This window comes from Centrocercus urophasianus, unplaced genomic scaffold (assembly GCF_019232065.1).
Source record: "Centrocercus urophasianus isolate 14NV4802_14NV808 unplaced genomic scaffold, USGS_Curo_1.0 seq_13, whole genome shotgun sequence".
NCBI classification, from domain to species: domain Eukaryota; kingdom Metazoa; phylum Chordata; class Aves; order Galliformes; family Phasianidae; genus Centrocercus; species Centrocercus urophasianus.
Genome location: NW_024884475.1, coordinates 25,789,418 through 25,816,800, shown reverse-complemented (window position 1 = coordinate 25,816,800; position 27,383 = coordinate 25,789,418). Strand labels below are relative to the sequence as shown.

General features: G+C 38.5%; 1 protein-coding gene across 2 annotated transcripts in view; it reads left to right on the top strand.

Moving 5' to 3' along the window:
- Nucleotides 1-27,383, top strand: part of DLC1 (DLC1 Rho GTPase activating protein) — a 214,852-nt gene that overhangs the window by 110,527 nt on the left and 76,942 nt on the right. Inside the window, exon 1 of one of the 2 annotated variants that reach the window (XM_042812288.1) lies at nucleotides 8,637-8,922. The exons of the other annotated variant lie outside the window; for it this stretch is intronic. Coding sequence (XP_042668222.1) covers nucleotides 8,808-8,922 — 115 coding nt within the window. The 5' untranslated portion in view covers nucleotides 8,637-8,807. Of the gene's footprint in view, nucleotides 1-8,636; nucleotides 8,923-27,383 lie in introns of those variants that run through there. 2 annotated transcript variants of the gene reach the window in all.

The window sequence follows — 27,383 nt, the reverse complement described above, 5'->3', positions numbered from 1 at the left end:
TGGTGTAGGTGGATTTGGGGCATTTCCTTCCCAACTATTCAAACATACCTGTTGTTCAAAAATACAGGCCTGGACCATGGTATGAGGGTACAAAACCTGTATGGCTTACAAAAGCAGTGCATACAGATGACTGCCACCTGGAGAAGAGCAAGTTGTCTAAGGGCTTCCTCATGACTCTGCTGCCCTGGAGAAGCAAGTAGTGTGTGGTCCTGTCCAGGGAGGCAGCTCAGGAAACTAACAGTTGTATGGTTTATTATCTTGTCTCCAGACGACATCCATTTAGCTCTTAGGCTGCTCAAAGGTTAACTACAGGGTGTTGACACACGGCACAGAGCATTGTTCTGAGAGCCAAATATCTTGGTTGCACGTGCAATATGAGAGCGAGCTGTATTCTCCCATTGTCAGAACCTTTGCAGTAAGCACCACCCAAACGTTTGCTTTTATCCCAGGTACAGCTCTAAGTGAGCTCAGGGCACTCCCACCTGTCACATCCAGTGCAGCAATGCTCCCACTGGTAGGAAACACTCACCCACCTCAACAAGGAGTGGAGGGAGCAACACAGAGCAGAGCAGCCATTAATAGGAACCAGAGGTCATGATGGACCAAATGATGGACCAAATGATGGAGAGGGGCACTGCCAGGACCGGGATGGGGAGGACACTGTACTAATCATGCCAGGACAGGATTTAGAAGGCAAAAGAGAAAAACAGCAGTGAGAAGTATCTTGTGTGGGTGCTTGGAAAGGAGGAAAAGAAATGTAGAAGGTGCAAAGAAGAGAACATCATGCTCAAATCAGCAGAAAAATCAAATGTGTTGAGTAGAAAGGCATACAGTCTGTTCAACTCTTTCTTCCTTCAGCAACTAAATTTCATTTTAACTTTCATTTGTAACATGCAGTGTCTCTTGATGCAAGAAAGAATCCTAGAGTTTTCCATCAGCACCAAGTAGAAAGCTGAAGCATGGGAGGACAGAAGAATGTTCTCCACTATAATCCCTAAATTCATTTCCTTGCTGTCTTTCTTTCTTCTCCCTTTCTGTCCTTTCTTCGTGTCCAGAGGCCTGGGCTTCCATAACATGCTGATTTTCGCTCCTAGCATAATGATGAAAATACTTCTGACGTTTTAATGTTTCATTTCATTAAAATTTCTGTTTGGAAATACTGTAGTATTGCATACCTCCCCCCTCCTACCAATGATGGGGGGAGGAAATTAGGATGACAGGCTTCCACATGTGTCCTGTTGCCTTGTCTGCTCCCTAAGAAGGCATGGGGAAAGCTGAGCACAGACACGCTGCACATGAGACAGATAAGTTGCCCAGCAGTTTCCATCCTTACAAAAAGATGTCTATATGCTAAATGAAACTTCTAAATATTTTTGCCTTCTCTGATGGAAGAAAAAAATCTAAAGAAAAAAATAAGGGAAACTGAGCAAAGATGTGTCTTCGTCATATGGAGCATTTTACTGAGATTTATCGAACTTCTCTTGAAACTTTTCTGTTTCAAGAAAATATATTTTATTTGCATATCTTTCTGTAGAAATTTTTCTAAATCTTTACAGTCTGCTCTGATGGGTAACTGCTGCTTGTACAAAGATCTAATGTATATCAGATCTCCTAGATATTGTATATGTTGCAGTACTAGATTTTCTTTTGAAAAGCAATATATATAAAAGCCCAAATTCAGAGGGCTTCTTTCCCAGTTTGGTCTCCTAGATAGCATTTGGAAACATCTGCTGAGAAATAAAACAATGACACGTGCCCAGCAGGAGTTTTTATTAGACCCAAAGTTTGGATTCTTGATCACTCTTTTGTTTTGTGATATTTTCAGAGAGTTATGGCTTTATATTTTTGATTCTGTAGCATGGGAAAAGCTGGTTTCATGGTTCAGTTCAGGGAAGCTGTACAGACCACCCAAGAAAGATGGTCTGAATTTGCCATATCATTTGTTACAGGCAGTACTGAAGTTACAGAAAGGCTCAAACTGGTAACATGCTTAAAAAATGGCATGACTCTGGCTATGCGTATTTTGGAAGCATACATCCTTCCAGACTCAAGAGGCCAGAATTTCATAGATGAGCCAGAGATAAACGTAAGGATCTGCCCATACATAAACACATAGAAGGAGAAGTTGATACGCTCTGAACAAATCTGAGGAGTGTAAGGCTTGCACAACTGCTTACTTCCTAGAAACTGGATGTTGCCAAAACTCAAAGATGAGGTCACCATCCCAGTTCACCCGCCAGTAGCTGATGCATCTTCATCTGCTCTTTGCCCTATGAAGGAGAAAGGATTTTTAATACTATTTTTGCAGACTAAAGTAATGTCAGAGCCACTAAAAGAGCAAAGACAGAGAAGTATGTTTGGCAAGCTAAGATCCTCCAGATTGAACTGTTAAGTTGTAAGATATTTTGGCCTCAGTTGTGCCTTGTGGCCTCAGTTGGTTTGTGGATGATGTGTTTAAGAACAATGAACATCATTTTACAACTTAGATCCAGCCTCAAGAACAAAATTAGAGAGGCACAACTTTGTCTTAATTATGAAAACCATTTCCAAAGAGATTCCTGAAAAGTGGAAGCAGCCTGGTGGCTGCAGTCTAGAGGCAGACTGGGCTGAGTGAGAAGAGGATGCTCTACTGTAAGCAGTGGTGCAGCCATACTGGCTGGAGAGCCAGAAAGCAGGTAGGATTCTGTCTGTATAAATATTTGCCTCTGAAATTCTACAGAAGCTATTCTCAGGCACACATGCTTCTCTGCTTATGTGTTGTGCCATCTTCCTCCACCAGGCCTTTGTCCCCCTAACACTGGCTAACACATTCCTCTCTTGTCAGCAACAGATCACTCTCCTTCAGATTCCCTTCATATTATTCTCAATCCAGCACATATCTTTTCTGGCCCATCCAGTTTACCTTTTGACTGTTAATATTTCTTTATATTTTACATTTTATTTCATCAAGTAAAAAGTAATTCAGTAGGATAGTTGGAGTACTGACTGTACTATGATCACCACAAGCACTACTCAATTAAAAAAATCTGTGACTGCTGTTGGTCTTGAATTTCCAGACAAAAAGGTAGAGCTGTATCATACATTTTACATAGATGCTAGTTGTGGGATTAGAACCTTGCTTATTTCTACATGTATTTTGTTGTTGTACTTGTGTACAGGTAACTGAATTTTGGATGTGACATGCAGCAGGGTGCATAAGACATTTCTCAGCTAAAGGAGGATATTTGTTTTCCAGATATTCCCCTGTACTTTCTGGAATATAGCAGCCAGACTTCTAGCCATTTCCTCTGAATACTTTTTCTTTGCCACTCTGTCAGCTTCACCATTAAAACCTTTCTTCTTTCATGTCATTCCCAGTGCTTCAGTTTAACTGCTTGGATTAAGAGTTTTCATCGTAAATTAATCTAATACCTTCATGTTGACCTTCATCAGAGATTCACTAGCCAAGATCTGTACACGCATACTTGGCACCAGTGACATCCTCTCTCAGTTCAGGCTGTTAGCATAAGATCACAAGAGTAATGGGATAAGCTTTTCCTCCGAAACAGGCCTAAGTTTATTACAGGCATGTGATTTGGGCAGGTATCTCCCTACAAACAGCTGAATTTGTGAGGAGAGAGGGAATATTTCTGAGCTGAAGGGAAAAATATCTCTAGATAGGCAGTTATTATTTGAACAGAATCTGGCATTGAGCAGTTTCAGTAGCTTTTCTCCAAAGACAGAGTCACATTTGGGAATGCAGTCTGGAAGGTCTTGTTGGATAACAGCACAGCAGCGGGAGCAGCTTGTCAGCTTTCCTCTACATGTACATGTTTTCCAGTGTAGAACTAAGACTCCCTGCCCTCATGGCCATTCTGCCACCAACTGCTGGTACCCAAGAGTATATAGTTTTGTGGATTTCATTTCAGCATCTTTCGATATCAAGAGGTCCAGACCAAAACTGAGTGCATTGTTCCACGAGGGGTGTTCCTTAAATAATGCGACAATACAGACTGAGATGCAGCTCTACTTTGATGCATCCTTCTAACAGGATTTAAAAGTTGTTTTAGGCTTTCATATTGTACAGCAATCTCTCAGCTTATTTTATGACCATATTGAATGTCATGCATCTCAAATTTCCTTCTTTGACTGTACAAATATCGTTTCAGCTATCTTCCCTGCTGTATCTGTCAATCTTTTCTAAAATGAATGGCCTTTTATTTTCTACCTGTACCTTTAGCCTATTTATATCTAATTGTTTTCAGGTATATGGTTCATTAAGAATTTTCTGACATATAATTAAATTCCTAGGTTATCCATGTGAAGTAGCAACAAACTTCTCAGATTCCCTTAGTCATCTTCCTCTGACTTGTTACAGTTTATTTTCACTGCTCTTTTCCCTTTTTTGGGGTTATTTTGACATTTTTCCAGTCCATTTAGGACTGTTATCCAAGGTTAACTGTATGAGTTTCAATAGGGCCAAGTGTCAGGTCCTGTGTTTTGGTCACAACAACCCCAGGCAACCCTGCACACTTGGGAAAGAATGGCTGGAAAGCTGCCTGATAGAAAGGGACCTTGGCGTATGGATGGACAGTCAGCTGAATATGAGCCAGCAGTGTGTGCAGGTGGCCAAGAAGGTCAATGGCATCCTGGCTTGTATCAGGAATGGTGTGGTGAGAAGGACTCGGGAAGTCATCCTGCCCCTGTACTCAGCACTGGTGAGGCCTCACCTCAAGTACTGTGTTCATTTTTGGGCACCTCAGTACAGAAAGGACACTGAGGTGCCGGAGCAGGCCCAAAGAAGGGCAACAAGGCTTGTGAGGGGCTTGGAGAATGTGCCCTATAGGGAGAGACTAAGGGGACTGGGGCTGTGTAGTCTGGGGAAAAGGAGGCTGTGGGGAGACCTTATTGCTCTCCTCCAATTTCTGAAAAGTGCTTACGACGAGAGCAGGGTTGTTCTTTTCTCACTGGTGATAGGTGACAGGACAAGGGGAAATTGCCTTAAGTTATGCCAGGGTAAGTTTAGTTTGGATATCAGGAAAAACTTCTTTACAGAAAGAGTTGTTAAGCACTGGAATAGGCTCCCCAGAGAGGTAGCTTAGTCACCATCCCTGGATGTGCTTAAAAACTGGTTGTGGTTTTCAAGGAGATGATTTAGTGGAGGATTGTTAGGGTAGTTTGGTTAGGTCGTGGTTGGACTCAATGATCTTTCAGGTCTTTTTTATTTCATTGGACTGGTTGTACAGACAATTTTAAATATTTTGAGCTACAACATGCTGACGTATGTAATAGAACCCACAAAAGTTCTCAAAGAATTAAACCCTAATCTGCAATATACATAGGTTGCTCTGAAAGTAATGCCTCTTATTTATTTCCATGGAATCTGCAACAGATACAAAGAGCACAGTAGCACTGTTTGATGGAGTGAATTCTCAGCTACAAAACTATTTTTCAGCATAGTCACTACCATTAGCTATACATTTTCACCAGCAATGAAAAAGAGTCTGCATGACATGCTCTTAAAAATCTGCATCAGTGGAGCTGACCCACTGTTTTGTAAATGCTATGATGGCATCATTGCTAGGAAAATGTTGCTCACACAGACTATCTTTAGTCGGCCTGAACAGATTGAAGTCAGAAAGCACCAAATCTGGACTATACATTGGGTGTAGTACGGCATTCCAGACAAGATTCATAATGTATTGCAAGATCTTCAAACTGATATGGGGCTAGGCATTATCATGTTGCAAGATAAAAGTTGTCTTCTCTGGCCTCACTCTGGCAGTTTGAGCTTTCAGTTTAGTCAGCATTGCAGAGGTGATTGTTTGACCCCGTTTAGAAGGATAACACCACTCCTATCCCAAAAGACATCACTTTCCCTGCTGTGTCTTGAACTTTTTCTTTGATGGGGAATTCACATGTCACCAATTCATGGACTGCCAGTTTGACTCCATCTCATAGCAGTGACAACACATCTAATCCCCAGTAATGATGTAATCCAGGAAACTATCACCTTCAGACTCACATTGGTTCTTTCAGCTCCTGTGTGAACAATCCTGGGACCCACTTGGCACAAACCGTGTGATATTCCAACATTGACACCATCGTTTCCAGTGCACTGACTCAATGTTAAACTCCATACACAGTTCTCTGGTTGTAATCCACTGATTCTTGCAGATGAGCTGATTGAGACACTTCATTTCATTGTTTGACAGATGTGCATGGCTATCCAGAATGTGGCGTGTCTTTCACACCGTCGCCACTGATGGAACACACCACCTCTCTGTGCTCACATTCACTGTTTGGTCTCCGTGAATGTTCAACAAGCATCAGTGAATGTCAATGAGTGACAGTTTTTCCCCACAAAGAAATTCAATTGCACACCTTTGCTTCACACACAATATCATGACAGATGCTATTGTGTCAGGCTGTCTCTCTGCTTCCATCTGTCATACAGCAACAAAATGTAATGAAATATCGGAGGGAAAGCTCAACCTCTATAGCCATACCACCAGCATCCACATCTGTGCTATAAAATAGGAGGCAGTACTTTCAGAGCAGCTCTTCAGTGGGCTTATCTACTAAAATGAATACTCTTGAAGGTGTTTTTATTGGCATTTTAATCTGGATCAGGAGTATGTTTTGACAAGAGTCTTCCAACACTTCCCTTTGGTTCATATCTCCAAGCAGTCTCAGAGCATGGGGAGCTTAGCTGCATTTATTTGAAGCTGAGTCAGAAGATGTAACCTGCTAATTCACCAGTGAGCTCTTAATGAGGATTCACTCATTCCATGAGACACAGGGAGACTTTTTTCAAAGTAACCCCCCTTGAGATGTGTCAGAAACTGGGTACCATTTTTTTTAACTGTATAAATTCACTCTTTGTGGGATGCATTGCTGCTTATGTAGATGAAGAAGGGCTTCTTAGCAGGCTTTTAGTTGCTCCTCATTGCCTTCTGTTGTCCTCTGACAGTGGTATTCAACTGAAATACAGCTATACCTATTGAGTTTCAGATTTAGATCATGCTTTTCTTCCAGTTTATTGCAACCTCATTTAAAAATGAACCAAGTACTCTTCCGAGCTAGTCACTAACAGAAACAATGACAGGTGTCACCTGAGCATGTTGTCTTTGCTTTCTAAGTTTCTAAGTTGGCAGATTACATTGTGGCCATAATATCTTTATTTGCTTATGCAAGCATTGTCACTTACTGTACAAGGAAATTTTGCCAGAATAGAAAATATAAAATAAAAATGTATTTCAAGAGTGTATAATTTCTCCAGATAGTTGGCTGCTTCTTTCCCCATCAGGCCTCAAAAAGTAGGAGGGGTATAATGGAGAAAGTAAGTGCAAACTCTGGAGATCCCTTGACGCCATTAGTTTTGTTCAAAGATGTGCTTATGATATTAGTATTGGCAGATACTCTGCAAAGATGAAAGACAAAGGTCTAGATGGGAAGAAACTGTGATCTGCACTAAGCAGCTGATAAGAGGGTTCTTAGTTACAGTTTCAGATCATGTACATTCTTTACACTTGCAAAATAAGATCATGATTTGTCTTAGAGGAAATGAGGACTAGCAAAAACACAGGTAACTAAGAAGGCACAAAAAAGCTGCAATAAGTAAGAAAATGTGAAATAAATTACCTATTACAGAATTAAAAGAAAAAAACATTTTTGTTATTAAGAATGAGTTGATAGGGAATGTAAATCCACAGGCTGGAACTCGCTATTCTGAACTTTAATCAGTGTTTGCCAACCTTGTGAGAAGTTAATCAATCAGTTTAATGAAAACATAACCCTTCACAAGAAAATAATGGTATCCAACTTTAAGCTGCAGTTGCTGCTGTAAAAATAAAGGACTTCACCTTGAATTAATGGGAAGACAACTTTATTCTACAGTCCTTTCTCTCATTGATGTCAAATGGAATTAGGTTTTCAGGGTGGGATCTCTCACCTCTTCACACGTTAGGACAGGCATCTCATACATATTAGGAAGGAAAAAAGAATCTCGTCTACCCTCTTTTTCCTACCCTCTTTTTCCTTTCTTCTTCTCTCAGGGAAGTCACAGGACAGTAATCAATTAAAAAGGTCAAAATAGGCAAGGGCAAATGGCTTTTTATGGTGACTATTCATCTGATCTACATTCATAATCTTACAAACAGAATCTCATCCTTGACAGAGATGCAGATGCCCAGTTCCCTTTTTTTGCCTTCCTACTTTTCCTCCGGATTTTGCATTTCTATCCCTTCATTACTGCATAAAGTACTACATAATGAGAATCAGGCCCAATTTTGTGCCACAAATAGGGTGATATGCTGGAAAAATGTGATTAAAATATAAAATGCGAGAACCACAGATATTTAACATAACTATAGCTCTTTCCTATAATTTACCTTTTTCCTGTCAAAACACGAAAGATTACCTGAAATATCAGTTAAGCAGAGAAATATTATCCTAATAAATGAGCACGCAAGTATGTGTCCAGTAAGTTATTTGATTAAACAGGAAGCTAGAATCCTATAGATATCCACAAATAAAGCTCCAAATCTAAATGACTGTATCGTTAGCTCATTTGTAAACTGTTCCAGATGTAAGATTTTGGCAGCTTTCCAGTAGGCTGGCTGCAGTCTAAGCTTTCCTGCATCCGCAGTGAGAACTGCAATGCCTGACTCTTCAAGGGAAAGCTGCGTAGGGCTGACAAAAAATTCCATGAAGTAACCTGCCTGCCTGCTGGAGAGAAATTCAGACAGAGCCCAGAGCAAAGGATGCCCTTTCTCCTGGGGCCAAGCTGCAGCTGTTCACCCGCAGATGAGTGATCGATCTGCATTATGAATCACCCTGCAAAAGCCCCTCTGAGAAGATCGTTCAGTGATCATATCAGGGACTCCACTGCTAGAGCCTTGGATGTTATCTGGAAAAACACGCGAGACAGACGTCTGGCAGGTGAGAAGGGCATTGAAATAAGCATGCTTTAAGATTCACAAGGGACTGTAATCAATAATGGTAATTAGCTGTATCATTTGCATAATGAATTGGTGTCGCTTCTAAGTATTTCTTCAGTGTTTTGCTTCTGTGTCATGTTACTTCGGTGTTACGCCTACAGCAGGAGCTGTTTGCACTGTTCTAATGAGGCAAGATAAAGAGCAGCTAAAAGAAAAGAATATGGGTCTACCGTTGCGGTCCCCAGACCTGAAGAATGCCGAAGCATTTTATTTTGCTGCTAAGTCAGAGCCAGCACTCTGAGGCTGTGCTGTACCTCAGCGCGTTCCATTCCAGAGCCAAGCAGTGTGTCAGTCAGAGTAGCGGGGCCATGCACTGAGCCATGGCTGGTATTTCCTCTGGCAGGGCTGCTAGTGCTGCAAGCTCCAAGTGAGCCTCAGATATGCCAGAGACAGGCTGCTGAGACAGAAAATTAAGCACCAACTACATGGTTACAGTTCACATTTTTATTTTGACCCAAAAGCCCGAGGCAAACCACAGCGGAGGGCTGGAGGAGAGGCTATTTTAACTCATTTCATTTTCCTTTGCTGTTGTTGCCTGTCTGTTAGATCGAGTGCTTCTCATTTACTCTGCTGGAGCTGTTACTTTTATTATCGTGGCTTTGGAAGGATTCAGAGCAGGGCAGTGGAGCTGCACAATGGGTGTGACCTGCCAGAGGGACTGCTGTGGTTTGTTTGTGTACTTACAGCGGGGGAGGAGGGAGAAGATATGTGAGCAGTGATAGGATCAGGATGAGATGACTGAGAGCAGATTTTGTGGCTCACAAATGTGAACTCAACTTTTACGTCATCCTCTTGCACTTCATGTTTAGGAGGAATGAGAGCAGCTAGGTATGTCACAGGCGCTGGTGATAGTGTGCTGATTACAGCACCGGTTACAGGAGGTAGTTTGAGTTAGTGACCATAAACAATAAACAGAAACAGTGTCAGAAACATGCTTTGAAACAGTGGAATTTGCTCTGCGGTGTGCTAGTAGCAAGACGCTTTTTGTTCCCGATCAGGGAAAATGACTTTTCTGGACTGAGTACCTCAGCTTTGCTGTTCTGACAGTAAGGCCTTGTGATCTTACAGTAAGACCTCATGGACATGTGTCAGAGATGAGGACAACACATTTACTTCAGTGCTCATAGTTCATCACCACGGTGCCAGTGCTTTGAAAGTGCCAGATGTTAACCTCTTCCATGACAAACTGGACTGAGCAGATGTTTTGTATCTCAGAGGTGTGTTAAAGTTAAAAAATGGAGACCTTAAAATGGGGCTCTTTGGTAGTTCAAAGACTGCATGACATGGAGCAACAGTCATAGCACACGCTCTGATATTTGGGATGTTGCTGAACCTTCAATGGAAGGAGCAGTGAGAAGAAAGTCTTTGTAAGAAGGCATGGATGTTGCAGAAATCTGTAAAAGGGAAGCTGGTGGGGCCACTTGAGCCCTTGTTCGATCTGTGCGTTGCCTGGTCAGCCGGACACTTGTTTGCCCTGGTATGAGCTTCCATTCCACCTGCTTGAGATATTTATATGGGTGCTTTGAAATAAACTTTTAAAATTTATAGTTAAGCTCAGGGTGGCATTGACATCAACGGATTCCCCATGCCTCTGGCCTGTGTCCATAGAGGAGAGCTATTACCAGCAACTGTCTTCTGCAAAGTTGTTTTCCTTTCGCTGGCTCACATACAAAAGCATACAGTGATATGTAACTTATACCCACTATACATGACCCATATATGGAAATACATAGGTTTTATCATGGTATAAAAAGTCCTTGATAAACATATATATTTAACCTTCTGTATTTGGGGGATAGACAACGGCTAATTATATTTCTTGAGACTGTCACATTCCTAGAAATGAGGAGTGAACATGAACCCTTTAGCCTCTTTAACTGTGCTGATAAGGGTTGGCATGTTTTTATTCTGCTTGGCAGATGGTTATAAGCCATAACAGTTTTTATCAAACAAGGCTTAGATGTTAGAGGACTCTTAGAGTAGTGACAGTTCCATTTTCCAGACTCTGCCAGTGATGTAGGGTTGTCAGGCCCTTTGTATATTTGGGCTGCTGTTAGTCAGAAAGTCAGAAAATCATGCTGAACACCAAATAAGCAGCACAGTAGGCAATTAGAGTGCAGATATCAGGGTGTATTCCTGAAAGTACTTCATAAACAACAGATTCAGGAAGAGAAACAAAACAGCAATAAACCATGTTGCTGTTCTGTTTACTCTCCAGAATATCAGCAGTTTAAACTGCTGACAACCGAAAAATGGCAAAGTGTCATGACTCTGAATTAAGAAATCCACTTAGATCAGCAATTTGTGTTATCAGGACACACCTTTAAATAAAGAACTCGATATGAGCAGAAGAAATGAGAAAATGTGAAGTATGCATTCTTTGTAGAGTATTCAAGTAAAAGTAATTCAGAAAGTGTTTTGCCTTTAAAGACAATCTGGTAGTCTGCACAGAAGGATAGCAAATAATGCAATATAATCTGATATAATCATCAAACAGGCGGTTTGATGATCTATATAGAGGCATCTAGCCTGCATAAGTACTCTGGGAAAACATCATCAAAATTTTTCTAATATGTCTTTTGCATTAGATCACGTAGTCTGAACAACAAAATGAAAGATTATTCTTGGACAAAAAGTATTCAAAAGGCTATTGATGTTGCATGAAACCAGAAGACTGTAGCTGAAGACCTTGGTTTTGAGCTGGTGTGGTAAAGGAATGCAAATGAACAGGGACTGTCTTCTCTGGTCTCTCTGCATGCTGTCCCACCATGGCCATGGTGGAGTAATACAGTGCAACACCCTCACATTGGTTCTGAACCATCATATAAAGGCTGAGAAGCTGCATGTTCCACTCTTCGTGTGGCAAAATGGCCCCTGGCTCAGCAACACATGGCCAACCAAGAACACTTGTATAAATGTAAGGTGTTGTAGTGGAGTAGCATGCAAAATGCCTCTCCTGATCAGCAGTGAGTTGCAGTTCAGTGTGGTCATATCATGGTCAGGCTTTTAGTGGCAGCTCATGGTTTCCTACTCAGTGTCTTTTGTTCTTTCTCTTAGTTCGCGCAAACAAGTATCTAGACACATTTTTACAGTCATGTCTGGTGATCTTAAAATGTGGAAAATGAATATTAAATAAATCACTAAACACAATGGAAGCATTTCAATTGCGTGGACATCAAAAATGCCAAATAGAGTTGGGGTATAATTTGGGGCAAAGGAATGAGCAACAATGAATAAGAGGACAAAATGAGACTCAAGTTGCTAGGCTCTCCAAATGAATGATACAAAAATCATAGCGTTTCCTGTTACTATATGTGTGAGAAATAGAAACATGTCCTTGGGAATTCCAAATGCAGCTTATTCCACTTACTGATGTCAGAGCACATTCTCAGCAAGGAAGAGAAGCACACTGGTTCATTTAATAGACAGACCTCCCAGTACAGACCAGGGCTGGATGTACAAGAAGGAAAGCAGCATTGGGTGAGCTCCCCCGGAGCTCTCATCTCAAAATCACACATAGCTTCAAAATGCTGTAGCCAGACTTCTCCTGGTTCCTCCACTGTTGGCTGAATTATCTGCATGATAGATTGTAGGTCAGCTGGTATAGCATTTCTCTGCTCTTTACTAAGACCTATTATGTCTATCACATGACACGATACTGGGTTTTTCTGCATTTTCACCGGCATTTTTTAGCAATCACAATCAGCTGCTGAGTACAACTGATTATTTCTATACTTTTCTTGATGAGAAAGCTAAATTGTCTTCTGAAACATCTAACGTTACAGACAAAAATAATGTATTGATAGTCTAGCTTCATGTTTTAGTCTAGTTTTGTGAATTATTGCCAGTTTTGCTGTATTAGTTTAGTCAATCAAAGTCGTCCCCCCCTCAAAATCACTTATTCGACATTTTAAAAAGTAAGCCTGCAACTTTTCTATTTGAAATTATTTATTTAGCTATTTACCATTTATGCTTTTTATGTCATTCTTTTCTTAAAGTTCAATGAAAGCTCACAATATGTCATTAACCTCAGAATTAATTTTTTTAACTATTCCTTCTCTTGAATATTTTCATTTTAGACAAAGTAAATATGAAGTGAGGTTTTGTCATTCTTCTTTTTCTTTGTTTTGTTTTGTGTTAAATGCCAGAAGAATGAAAAATCAATCATTTGCAAAAGTCTGTTACAGACTGCTTCTCATTATGCCCTACTTTAACAGAGTTTCAATCATCTGGAAGGATTATATATGTCCTTTCAAATTCTTGCTTAAGATATAGAAATAAAGAGAATTCTGGGACTGCAGAAAAGTAATTCCATTAAATTATGTTCCATTTAAATTCCTCTCAGAAGGCAATCAGACAGCTTTCATCTAAGCTTCATGCTCCTAATAAAGACTGGTTTACTTTCGAATCTACTTATGAAGATCTTGTTGGCAGGCTCCTTAGAGCAGACCTTTTATTTTTTAATTTATGATAATTGCTTAGCATTATATCATCATATAGTTTTTCCTGTTACTGGCCATGGCATTCTTTGCACATCTTGTTTACTTTCATTGGGATCACCTAAAACACTATCTTCTGTTTCTCTCGATTGCATAATTTGTTCTTCATTAAGAGTATTTCTGTACTTACTGCTTTCATTTATACTTTCATGTTAACTATGATACTTTAAAATATGCCCTTTACTGGGTTGCAAAATCTATGAGAATAAAAATTCCTCATTCTTAAACAACTCCCAGCTATGGCTTATACTTCCAGGCTTATATACATATTTATATACACATGTTCACAGCTATATAGAAATAGATATATAGATGTACAGGTGTATATAGGATGTAAAGGAAATAAATAAAGGAGAGTTCATCTGAGGGAAGCTATTAAAGCCCCAGACTGAAGAAAAATTTCATGTATCCATAGAATTGATACTCATAGAGGAGACAAATTACTGCCTTAAGTGTTTGTTTTCTTCTAATGAATGGAGAAACTGATTTACAATGTGTGTAGGTGAAATAAATTTGTAGAAGATTTATACACTGCAAAACCTGAGACCACTTGATATATAGCCTTAGATAAGATATTTTGGCTATTTGAACATTTTTAGGAAAAGACTGATGCCTAATCTGGAGATAACTACCTGTAGGTCTGATGTTTCTTTCAGGCTATTATACAAATATTCAAAACAGCCACTCACCATGAAATAGGCTATGATTGAATACTGATGTGATTTCTTGTAAATAAGCTGTAATTTACAGAAAGTAAACATACAGCAGTTATAACAAGTCATTTGTATAGTAAAGCAGGCATAACATATTCAGTGCAAAACAGCAATCATTTATTCTGATTAAATGGTTAAATAATTTTTATCATGGTAAAATTTCCTCATTTTGATTGTACTCAAAAGCTTTGTTGTTATTTGTGGAATTATTTAACAAGCTTATAGTATAAGCAACTTTCCGAGAAAATATCAATTCCATTGAGGTGATTTAAGATTCTTTACATCTTTCAAATGAAGACATGGATATATAATCTGAAATACTAACCTTCATACATAGCATACATTTGTCTATTGTTTTGTATTTTTAATGGACATTTCCTTATGGCAGCACTCAGTTACAATAGTGGTGGACAGGGAAATCAGAAAGATTTTTTTTTACTTCCACATTTCATTTCCATTAGTGACACTTAAAACATTTATTTCATGGAGTTCCACTGTCATTTCTGGAATCAGAATGCAACAATGGCACTATTTTGTCCAAGTTTACAATTAGAAGTATACAGTACCCTAAGCTTATTGTAAAAGTGGTTCCTACAAAATCCTCATGCATTCAAGTTGCAACAGCTGGAGGGGATTGTGGAAATACAGCCTTTCTCAACATTCTGTTTTTCCACAGTCATCTTAGCCATTTGTAGGACTGCTGTGAACAGCCAGCAACTCTGTATCCTGTCCTGTGCCTGAGATGTTAGGGATGTGTAAGGGAGGAATTCAGTCCCAGGATACTTCAGCAATTAGAAGTTTTTAGAAATAACCTTACTACTTTCTCAGGAGCTCCAAGTGGTTTCTCTATAAGCACTGACCAAGGAACAGGGAAAACAGCCTTAGCAGCCCACAAAACATGTCTGAGAGGAACTGAGCAGCAATATTTCTCTGTAAGCAGAGGAGTACCCAAATGTGGAAAATGTCAGCAGTTTGCTTGAACATGAGGGGAAATCAAAAAGCAATACACCTGGCAGCCACCTGTTAGGTGACCAAGCTCATCATTTATACCTTTCAGCGTGCAAGGCTTGCATGAGGTATAGATTGTCAGACAGGGATTAAAAATGAGTGAGAAAGATGAAAATTATGACCTGCTCTCTCAGGGTCCAGTTCCATAATTCATCATTGTGGATAGTTTAAGCTCTTCTGTTAAACGTTGTGTGCTGTGTGACGAGCACTGTGTCCCTGCTAGAAGTATCTTCTGGTGACAGATGACCAAGCAACCGCCTGCTCTCCAACTCCCAGAAGTGGAGGCTTCTGAGTCCCAGACACAGCACCCCAAACTCTATCGTATTTCAGCACAAAGCAGACGTTTCACACATCTGAAAGATCATTATACTTTAAACGTTCCTTAAAAACTGCTGAAAGTGCTGAACTGCTTTGCATCTGACTGTTTGGAAGAGCCTTGCTCAAAAAATATTTCAACTGCTCCAGTTCTGTTAGCATCTGGACATCTTTCTGACGTCAGAGGGGGATGATGAGATCCAGATGCTATGACTTACTGATGTTTTCATTAACTTCTTAGCAGCTTTGTCTTTGTTTTGTTTACCAACTGCAACTTCTTGACTCCAACTCACATATGTGAGCGTTACTGGGGGGAGAGCAGGGAGAAGAGCTAGAAAGGAGGGGAGCAGCCAGAGAAATGAAATTAGTGCTTGGCAGAGACCCAAGGTAACTGATTTCTCTTATTACCATGTGCTGTTCCAGGATATGCAGCCTGTGGGAAGGTCAGCCCCAGGCATTAGGAAACATTTTGCCGAGTTGCTATTTTCAGTAAAAAATGAGCTATATGATTTGCTAATTATGTTCCATTTTAGCAGTAAACATATTAAGCTAAAGACAACAGGAAATAAGAACGTAAGATAATATTAACAACAAGCTCCTGAACTTTACATTTACAATCATGCCTAGACCTAATTGCCATGTAGAGAATATTTATTACTCTTAAGGAATGCCACTATTGCAGTAGACACAGGGGGGAGCCCAGTTACAGTGTAGGTTGCATAGTAGAAAATAGCTGAATACTTCTTTTAAGGAAATGTTGGCAATAAACAAAGTACAAAAAAAAAGTACACATCCAGCCATCTGTATAGCATCTCTATGGCAATAAATGTTTTATATGTTTGCTAATTTTATATGATAGAATTCCATCTTTAAGAATTTCAACAATTTTCAGTTGAAAGTTTCCGACTGAAAACAATCTTCTTTCTGGCAGAACAGTTTCCCTGATAGTTCACATCTCATTAAGAGGCTGAGTCAGATTTTTAAGCCTGTGTCTCAACATGCATTTTGCATTTTATGTAGCTGCATGGTTCAAGTCTGGTGGAAGGGGTGAAAGGGAGAGACATATCAAAGTACATTGGTTGACACTATTATGCATTGAACTTTGCAGCATGTTCAGCAGTGTGTGAGAAAATGAGATCAAGAAAGTCCCGTTTTGAAGGAATTATAACTGTAAAATGAGCAGTGCTAGGGCTCAGCTGGAGGAGATAAATTCAGAACCTATACAAAAGTATTTACTATTTGCATTACACATGCCATGGTTACTCAGATCAGCACAGGCAGAGAACTTGCCAGACCTCAAGTTCCTCCAGCAGTACCCAAGTTATTTTGACCTGGGCTCTGGTAGGAATAGCGGACGGACAAAATGGGCCAAATTCTCCTTACGCAGCAAACATCTCCTAGAGGCTGCTTGTTGTTGCCAGTATCTCCAGAGTGTGAAAAGTTAATTTACCAAGTATAGCTTATTTTTGAATTATGGCTGTGTTTGAGCATGCTCAGTGTGCACATATTTGTGTCAGTCTTACACAAAGGCTTCTAGTAAAAATAATGGGAGAGGAATGTTTAGGCAGATTCTGCTTCCAAATGTTAAATCAAACATTCAAGAAGGAATGAACAAAGAAAGTAATGGAAAGCAGCTAGCCAGTCAGTTAGTTAGAAAAAAATACTAGTGTAGCACTGTTTGGAAGTAAGATCTGAGAAGGAATTTGCAATGTAATGTGTTACAAAGTTGTCACCAAATGTGCATAGAGGCTGCAAGATACGACTTTTCTGAGTTCATCCTACTTCCCCACTCCTTAACTTTGACTTTAGTGGCATCTCATGTTCTCCGGCATGATAATCGAATAGAGCCCATTCACAGTTGAAGCTTTTGAATAGAAATGTAATATAAACTAGAGCATTTTATATTTTGTAGTTTCTGACAGGAAGGGATGAGAGTTTTGCACATTCCTTTGAGGGAACTTACCCAGTGAAAATGTATAGAGACTAAGGAAAGTCTACATTCTGTGTTTCTCCTGTGTTTTCACTTTTTAAAGTCTCTATCGGGTACCTAGGCAGCTTCATTTGGCAGAGGTAAGAGAACCAACACCATACTCCATATGTTTAGCTTAAGTTATCTCTTTCATTCAGAGAGTGCTTCAAAAGCCTTCTAGTCTGTATCTGAGAAGCTCATGTCAAAACGTCACAGCACCCTTTCACAGTTTGTGACATATTATTCTTGCTACTTGATGCTCTGAAGCTGAACATTGGCAGCCACCCTAAGAAGGCAAAGTACCTGCCACCCAAGCTGAAGTAACAACCAGCCTGCCTTGGTAAGCCACAGACAAGAAGGGTTTGGCACATACCATTGCATGTTGCTGCCAATCACAGCAGAAAATCTGCAGGCATTGAATCAACTCTGGTCTGTAGGATGGAGGAAAGTGGAAATTTCTGTAATCCAGTGTATACTTTGTATAACATTAAATGTAGGATATACTCCTGTTGGCTTTTACTTGCTTCATTAATCTGATATTCTTCAGGGCAACTGAATCCTTGATATTTGTAAAAGAGAGTTTCACTTTGAAAGGCTAGGTCAAGGAGTTTTGCTCCAGTCATCATTTTTACTTGACATGTTTTCTTATACGCACCTGTGCCATGCAGTGCTATTTGCACATCTTTGCAGTCATTGTTCAGAGGGGACAGAGACATGAGTGTGAAATATTTACAAATGAAGCCTCGCCTCAGTCTTTGTTTACTCTGAATATCTATAATTTGTCAAACATTTTGCCCCTCAGACATGCACACAGCTTCCTGGTACATTGTGTTTGCCGTGATATAACAGCTCAAGCCATGCCTCCTTCTGTTCATCCTGAATTTTTTCATTAAAAGATGATAAATTAAAGCTTCAAACATGTGAGATTCATCTGCCACAATGTTGCTGCTGATCAGTAGTTCAGTAAATATTTCTGGTTTCTGTTGAGCACCAGAGTTGCACCCCAGTGAGTCCTGGCATACATCAGCATGTACTAAAGTGATTAGGTAGCATGATGTTTTTCAGCACAAATAAAAACATCTTTTTTTCCTGAGCACGGTGACAGGGAGTGGTTTATTTTATCCTCAACTAAGTTGTTGAAGAGTAATCAGTAAGTTGAAAAAAAAAAAATTAAAAAAAATGAAGAATTTTAAGTGATCTTGTGGAAAGGAATAGAGGACAGACTCAACTGAAAGTATTCTGGTTCCAGTAAAGAAGCCTCTGACAGAGATTCTGATGCAGTTGCAGATGTCAGGCAGAACACTATTTTATCTCCTGCTGCTTTTGACCAGTAAAGCAGTAATTGAGATTCGTTTTTATTATAATCAACTGTAGCCTTTTGCATTTTAAATGTCCTAAAAACTCACTAAATGACTTGCACATTTTTTGATAAATCTGTATATTTGATTTTTATTTATAGAGTTCAGATGTTTGTTTTCTGAATCTTCATACACCAGTAATGACTTCTTTAATGTGATTTTTTCAAGTATTTTGAAGATAAAATTTTCTGTGGTCAGCTGGGACCCTCAAGCAAGCACTCAGCTATTTCAAGCAGGACTGCACAAATATTTATCATTGGCATCAGCACAAGTATTATGGAAACACAGACTCTTTGGCTTATTTCCCATTCATGGCAGTTTAAAGAGAACTTGAAGTCACTTTCCAATTTGATTTCTTTGAATGTACTTGGTAAAATTTGTTCCATTTCTTATTGCCATATTTTGTCATCTATGCGCTTTAAACACTTGGTCTGACATAGTAAAACATTAAATATCTTCTCTCTCTCATTACAAAAGTAAATGTCTTCAGTACCTGTAAGAAATTTAGAAGTGTCACAAAGTATACGCATGGTTCTGTTTCATGATGTTTTAACCTTATTGAGGCTAACCATGGATGATATAATCATCTGAAGATCTTTTTTTCTTTGACAAACAGATAGGCAAAACAGCTGAAATGGTGGACAGCCAGTGAAACTGAGAAAAAAAGAGAGATTAGAAATTAACCATCTTGACTTTTTTCCTTTAATAGTAGATATTGTTAACTTGAAATTAGCATAGAAAATGTTCTAATTATTTTGTAACATCTACTGGACATGAAGTAATACAGTTAGATGATCTCAAATGGAAATAGTTTTTAATTGCAGCAAATTTAAATAGCCCATGTCCTACTAGAAGCAAAGAATTTTGCTGATGTGAATGCAGTAATAACTTCACTAAGGAAAGAATGTTGTCCAGCATAATATGAACAAGACAGGCATTTTCATGAGATTTTAGAGGTCGATAAAAAGATAGTCCACATTTCTCAGTCTGTGCAACAACTACAAATAGAAATAATTCAACAAGCCTACATAAGAAGCTTGTAACTTGTATCCTTGCACTGAACTGTCACTGTGAAGTTTATGGGTGACCATAAAATCAAATTCTTTTCCTGGTATCCCATCATCTGAATTCCTATATTGTTCTCACTATCATTCCATCAGATCTGTGTGTTTAAAAACAGAAATAACAACAATCTCCTTTCATCATTTGTTCCTTGGACTGTAAAAAGTAAAAATGATTAACAAGAAGCTTTAATTCTCTTTTCATAAGTTTGTAGTCTTCTTCCATATTTTAATTAGTACTATTTATAATACCTATTTATCTTATATTTTAATGTCACCAGGGTTAGCATCCTTAGACAGCCCATTTGAAAGTTGAAACTGGTAGTTTCTGATCCCTGAGCCCATGACTGCTTTTAATAAGACCTACTGAAGCTGTTAGGAATTAAAGGTCATTAAAGCTTTGTGTATATTTGGGCTATTTGGCAAAATTAGCTTGCCATGGTGGCCTGATGGGTAATGATGATCACATCTGGTTCCATTTCTTTGGAGCTACCACAGCAAGATGTAATTTCAAACATGAGGTTTCAGTATCCACCACCTGGGGAAATCTCCACAGGGATTTAACTCTTCTCTGCCCCTTGCATTTAAGATCATTCACTCCATTGCTCCTTTTGTCCTCAGTGCTTCACACCATTTCATTCCTATCATTTTTGTTTTCTGCCAGCAGTCTATTCACAATATTTGGCACAAATTTATTCAAGACAAGGACTGGCAATAGCCATGTGTTCATGCAGTGCCTGGAACAGGTGCTGAGCACCCTCTAATGCGTCTTTAATGCAGTGACAGTGCTGTGGATGAGGACTTATTTGAGGAAAGAGGATTCACAGCAATGAGTGAAGATCACTTTTTTCCTAAATAGGAGAAATATTTTACACTGTACAATGTGTTATAAGCAAGACATAGGAATTATCAGCAGGAAAATCTATATTGAAAAAAAGTATTTTTAAGCAAATTATCTTTGTAAAAATGCTAGCAACAATGGTATTTAATGTGTTGTATTTCCATGGGTATACTGTACTCTTATACTTCTCTACTATTTATTTTTCTCTTACCTTTTTACTGGTCACAGTTCATTGAATTAAAAAGTCTTGGATAGGAACAAAGGGAAGGAGGGATATCTGTCTAACTGCCGATGGGAATATGCCAGAGTTTCCACTGATATTTTCCTGTATTTTCAAAGCAGATTAGGATAGAATGTGTATCTGCTGATTTCATCTTAAATGCTTAGTAAGAAGCATGGAGTACCATAATAATATATTATTCAGGAAAATAGGAAAGCAAGCAAACAAACAAATGAAAAATAACCAGGAATTATTTCATGAGACCAGAACAAATTTACTTCAGTTCTTGAAGAACAGCCTACATTTTACACCCAATAAGTGAGTATTTTTATCTTCTGTTTCAATTCTTTCTGCATTTGTAAATCACCATCAGAGCTGGTTTTTGGCTTCCCCCATGCATTAGGCAACAGAAACAATGTGTCCATGTGGATTTGTTGTCATTCTCTGTGCATTTGTGTGAACACTGGCATATAATTAATTTAAAAGCAGAATGAAAACACACTTTAGAGCACTTGCTATTGAAGCAGAAAGCAAGAAGTCTTGTGAACACTCCTACAGAAATCCCATAAAACTGTATTTGCAAATTTCAGGTTGTTAATTGCCATCAGCTGTCTCTTACTGTGCATTAAAAGTCCTCTGACAGAATGAAAAACTGCTGGGTTGTGGCACAACCTTGATGCTTTAGTGGGAAGGTGCCCCAGCACAGCTTTGTGAAGGAAGCCAGATGAATAACATAAGACCAAGAACTCTCTCAGAAGAAGGATAAAGGAAATAAAATTCCTACACTGAAACTGGTTCTCATCTGCCTGAGTAAGATAAACTCTTGCATTTAACCAAAACTTTTCAAAACAATTCTCATGAAGTGTTTGCAACCTCTCAAAAAACTATGGTCTTAGAGAGATAGAAGTAATCCTGTAAACCTTACTTCTGACTAAACTAAAGCAGTGTTCTGAAACTAATTTTTATCCAGAAGGTATTCCCACTTTTTTTTCCCTCTCTTTTCAGTGTTAATTTTGTTTACAAGATGCATTTTTTCTATCCAAAGGCCTGATACATTATATCAAGGCAGCGATTTTATGGATATAGGACAATGAGTGCCTGAAAGTGCAGAATTATAGTAGGCAGAAAATATGATTTAAAACAGCTTTTTCATAAACAAGACAAAAATTTCAATCATATTAGAATTTTCTTCAAAAATAAGGAGATGTTAGTATAATTCACAATTGAATTGAGGGTGAGAACACCAAGTATCCTAATATATTGTATTGGGTGTTGAAGAGAGTCTTACTCCAAAATATTTTTCATTTTCTCTCACACGCAGTCTGGCACACGCCATAGCCTGTACTGAACAAACTGAAATTTTCAGCAAAGAGAGCATCATTCATTTTAGTGGAGTTGCACCAAATATTCATAAGTAGAGATCCGATAACATTAGGAAATACATGAGAAGTTCTCCTCGTCTCTGTTTCAGAATAAAAAATAGGAAGTTCTTTCATGTTTGAAGCTCCATGTGTTTTTCTGCTGCTGTTCCAGTACTCTGTGTATGTGCACAGAAAAAGCAATCTCAACTTTGATATGCAACTGTCCATGAAAAGGCAGAGAAGAAAAATCTCTGCAGCCAGCAGTTTTGACCTCCTAAAGCTAACATCAAACTGACCTTTCCAGAAAAGCAGGATCTTCTTTCTTCCTGCTTTTCAGTAACATGCATGTGCAGTAATGTTGTCCCAGGAAAGTTCTTCCAGCTCCCAGTGAAGGCACACAGTATCTGAGCATGGTCTCGGATGGGGGTAGAGGAAATTTTCTTAACACCTCTCTCTAACTCAGTCCTTAGTCAGTGGCAGTTCACAAGCTGATTCTGAGAAATTTTTCATTTTATATCTACATATATATGTGTGAGTACATGATAATACAAGGTTTCTGACATTATTCTCACTTGCAGTTGAGTCTTTTAACAGTGCCTTGGTAAGATTCAGCTCATTTGAAGTCCCTTTAACTTCAGTGTAATGGTATAAACAGCAGTAAAACTCCACGCTGCTCTAGAAACCTCCTTGCCCAAGGTGGTATCAAGTTCTGCAGTGGTAACAGTGGGTGGGGACATGCTGCTAACCACCACACTTTGGACAGGGTGTCTGCTTTCAAGAAGAGAGTGCAACTGCAAAGCCTGCCCTAGCGAAGCTAGCAGCAAGCACCGCAACAAACTTAGCTCTGATTTTTTGGCCTACATCTTTTTGAAGGTGGGGTTTTCCAGGTTACCCCACAAACTCAACATGAGCAGAACACTGAATATCTTAGACCCAAACGTGTACACTTACGTTCTAATGGGTATGAGTAAAGATGAGAAATTAAGGATGGGAAACAACCTTACATAAAAAGGTGGAGCAGCATTAAAGATCAGGTCTGAATTCTGTTATGTAGCAATACAACAAACTTCCTGGAGATTCAAGATCAGTTTTTTGAGTTATATATCCTCTTTGCCATTTGTGAATTAATTTGAACTGAAGGCATGCTTTAGACATTTCTGCTGTGTTAGAGAAATTATAGCAAATTGAAATGTCACTGCAGGTAAAGAAATGCACAAACTGTATACGTATTTAACAGACAGCTACATGGGAATATAGAGAGAAATTAAAGGGAGAAACTGAAAATTGCATGCACAGGTATGCAAGGCACTTTAACAAAGTGATAAAGTGTGGCATTTATTGGAGGACAATGAAGAGCTCACTTTTTAAATTCTTAACAGTAACAATTACCAATTAAAAATAACAATTAACGGTTCTGAATTAACAATAAAACTGAGAATCTAAATACAGTATTTCAGCTGTAGCTAACAAATTAGGCAAACAGAAATGCAAATTAATTTTATTCTACTTGTTTTTGGTGCACCTGTTCATAGATTCTTACCAGATGCTACAGTAAATAACACACATGAGAAACTGGCCTTTAAAACTCTACAAGCATCTTTCTGGATTTTAAAATTATCGGGAGTTAGGCACTTTTTCTCCAAAAATCATTTTTTATGGACTGTCACAATTATGAGACACTATGTGCAAACAGTATAGTTTTTGAATTGTATAACCAGATGAGCTAAATACATACTACACTGATCTCGTAAGTGTAGTAGGAGTATATAGGCACCTCCTGACTTCTTTAACCATGTTTTCTGATTTTTTGTGATTATTTAAATGTATACCAGAAATCATTCTCACTTAGGTACAATTATGCTTAGTTTTCTGTAGAGTGGTTCTGATGAACCTGGACTCATTCTGAAGAATTCTTTCTTTCTTATTTCACCTGAGTTCATTCCTTACAGATAAACAAATATCAGCTCATCAAACAACTCATTACCTTTGTTCCTTCTCACCATTCACAGGCTTTAAATACCACTGGCATTCATAACAGCTATTTACAAATGTGCTGTACTTATAGCATTAAGCGACATGAGTGCTTTACGGCTCTATTTACAAGATATCAAAGTGGTTTCTTACAGAGCAGTCCTATTTCCCTCCTGCTCTGGGCACATGAAATCAGTGAACCTAATAAAGTAGAAAAGCCTCATTAATGGAAGCAACTGTCCTTTGTGAGTGAGCAGCAGAAAGCAGCAGATCAAAGGTGCCCTGTTTCCTTGAGCAGTGTCTGCACATCTGTTTTCTTTATATCGAATGTGCGATTAAACTTTCTGGATAACAACAACAAAGCTTTTTGCTACTATTATTTTTCTCATACACACTGACTTCAGTTTCAACCTTTATCTAAAAACATTTAAAGGTTTTTTTAATATGCAGTTACCAGTCTGATTGATATAAACTGTGTTTAAGTTTAACCAGGATGTTGAGAGATGGAATGCTCCTTATCTGTCTATACTAGATGTAAATAAAAAGATCAGATAGCACCGTGCTAGGGTTAACTTTTCTTCAAAATAACACCAAAAGCTGGTGTGTTTCACAACTATGCCCAACTGCAAACAAGACCAGGAGTGGATCTGCTATTACAACAGTAGCTTTTCTCTTACTTTTAAAAAAGAAAACTAAATTATAAAGAAGGTCATAATTTTTGTGCAGTTAAAAATAAATAAATAAAATCGTCATTTTGTGAGATCATCGTTAGCTGGGACAAAATCATTGATTTCTGCTGTCTGGAGTCAAGACATCCAATTTAAATACTGATTTTTTTTTTCAAAAAATAGTGTTCTTTAAAAAAAAAAAACACAAAACAAACAAACAAACAAAAAAAAAAACAAAAAAACTTTTAAAAAGTGCTTTTTTTCCTAGGTTTTTGTTTGTTTGTTTGTTTGTTTTCAGATAGGAAAAACATTATGGTACTGAATTAAAACTAATGTGCCTATCTAGCATGATTCCTACTCTTGTATGTATATTTTTCTGCATTGTATTTTGCAATGTATTTTTTTTCCCTTTAAAAGTGGTATTTTGGTCTTTACTCGAGATAACTCTTATGTTAATACATTACTTGCATTAAGATGGCTTCTGTGCATGTGCACCCAGATGCAAGGAGAAAGAAGTTTTGAAAAGCTAAGAAATCAGAGTCTTGTGTATCTGCCTAGATAGATACAGCAGTCCCGTGGGTATCAATAGGAAGGAACAAGAGCGGGCAGATGTTTCAAGCACAGGAGGAATCTTTGCCTCAGCACTTACTGCCCATATGCCATTAACACGGACTGACACAAGGTAGTAGGCTGATTAGTAAGCAAGATACCAGAAGATATTTTGTGGGCAAATCTCTTAGTAATGAAAGTGGCTGCACGCCTGTGACTGAGCAGCCCATCAGAACTGCAAGACCACTTCTGTTTGTAATGAGCAGTGATGGGAAATGAGAGAGTAGCTCAGATTGCAATGCATCAAGCATAACTGTGCCTGAGAGGACAATAACAAGAGTCCTTTGAACTCTTTCCTCACCTCCCATCTGGTATGCAGAACTGAGGCAATAAAGTAAATGCAGTGAAAAGTGCTACAGATTTTTACGTAGCACTGCACATATGTTCCTGATGTTGGTATCACCCAGTGCCCACTGCAGTCCAACTGGTGGATTCAGCAGTATGTATAGGATGGCAAAATGCTGCCCATCTCTGAGTCAGCACTGCTCCAGGAACTCACAGACAGGTTTTGCAGTGTATTTATTTCTGAATAATTGCAGCACTCACAAAAAAAAAAAAAAAGAAAAAAAAGAAAAAAAAGAAAAAAAAAGACACTTATTTATGAGAATACAGGAGAAATCTCCATATCTTGAGAAAAATAAATCTCTATGTAAAACACATCAAGAAACCTTTCTTTCTACTCAGGAAGGAAAACAGATAATTTTAATTCTAGTGTTTCTATTTGTAACCTAATATATTTCTTCAGCTAAAGAGGACAAGCAGTGACTTTAAATAGGTCTCCTTGTTTCCTCTTGTCCATATCATTCCCTAAAGTGTTCTCCACCCTATCCTTGTTTGAAAGATATCCTTATTCCTTCTTATTTATGAAGGTCAGGTCATCCAATTCAGTTACAAAGTCACAAGACAAGCTAAGGGCTTTAGACCAATAGCAAATGTTACATATTGTATGCCATTAGTACAACTTGGGAACAGTCTAGAAACAGCATAAACACTTATTAAAATGTTCAAGGGAAATAGATGCATGAAGAATGCTCATTTCTTTATTTTGCTCTTTTTTGTTCATATATATGCATTGTTTCACACATTCAAGGAAGTTACAATCATTCAATTAGTGCTGACTTTGGTTAGCAGAATGATTGTGTATACATCAAGTTGAATTTTCCTTCCAGAAAGAAGACAGAAATAACAGCCAAAGACCTTCCTAAAGGAAAACTGTAACTCTTACAGTATTTATTCTTCACAATACAATTCAAGAATTGAAACTACAAGCATGAAAGCTTACATTTTGCAAGCAGTGACTCTAACTGCAGCTCATTTTATGTCTGTCTTTTAATGAGTACAGAAGGGGTTGGACTATGTGCATCTGAATACAGAATCTAAGGTAATTCCTTACAAGCACAAAACTTGTCCTACAAATAAATTTCAGCATGCCCTACACGTAAGCGCTGATCACAAACAGTGAAATTAAATTTGTTGGCAGAATCAGGCCAGAAACAGAAGGCATGAGATGAAGTCAGTTGGTCATGTATATGTTGAAACTATGTAATTAACAATCTGTTTCACCCAAGCTGTTTCTTTTCAGATATATAATGAATACTTCATTAAATCCATAATCTACAATCTGTAATCTACGATTTTTTTCAAAAATGATCATTCTTATTTAAACTTATAAAATGGCACTAATGGACATTTTGTCCTTAGAGTAACAAATAGGAAGACATTCTTGTCATGAGCTTTTGATATCATCGTTTTTTATGCAATTTAGTCTCCATGACACATTAGCAGTGTGTGCTGGAGAGCAATGTAATC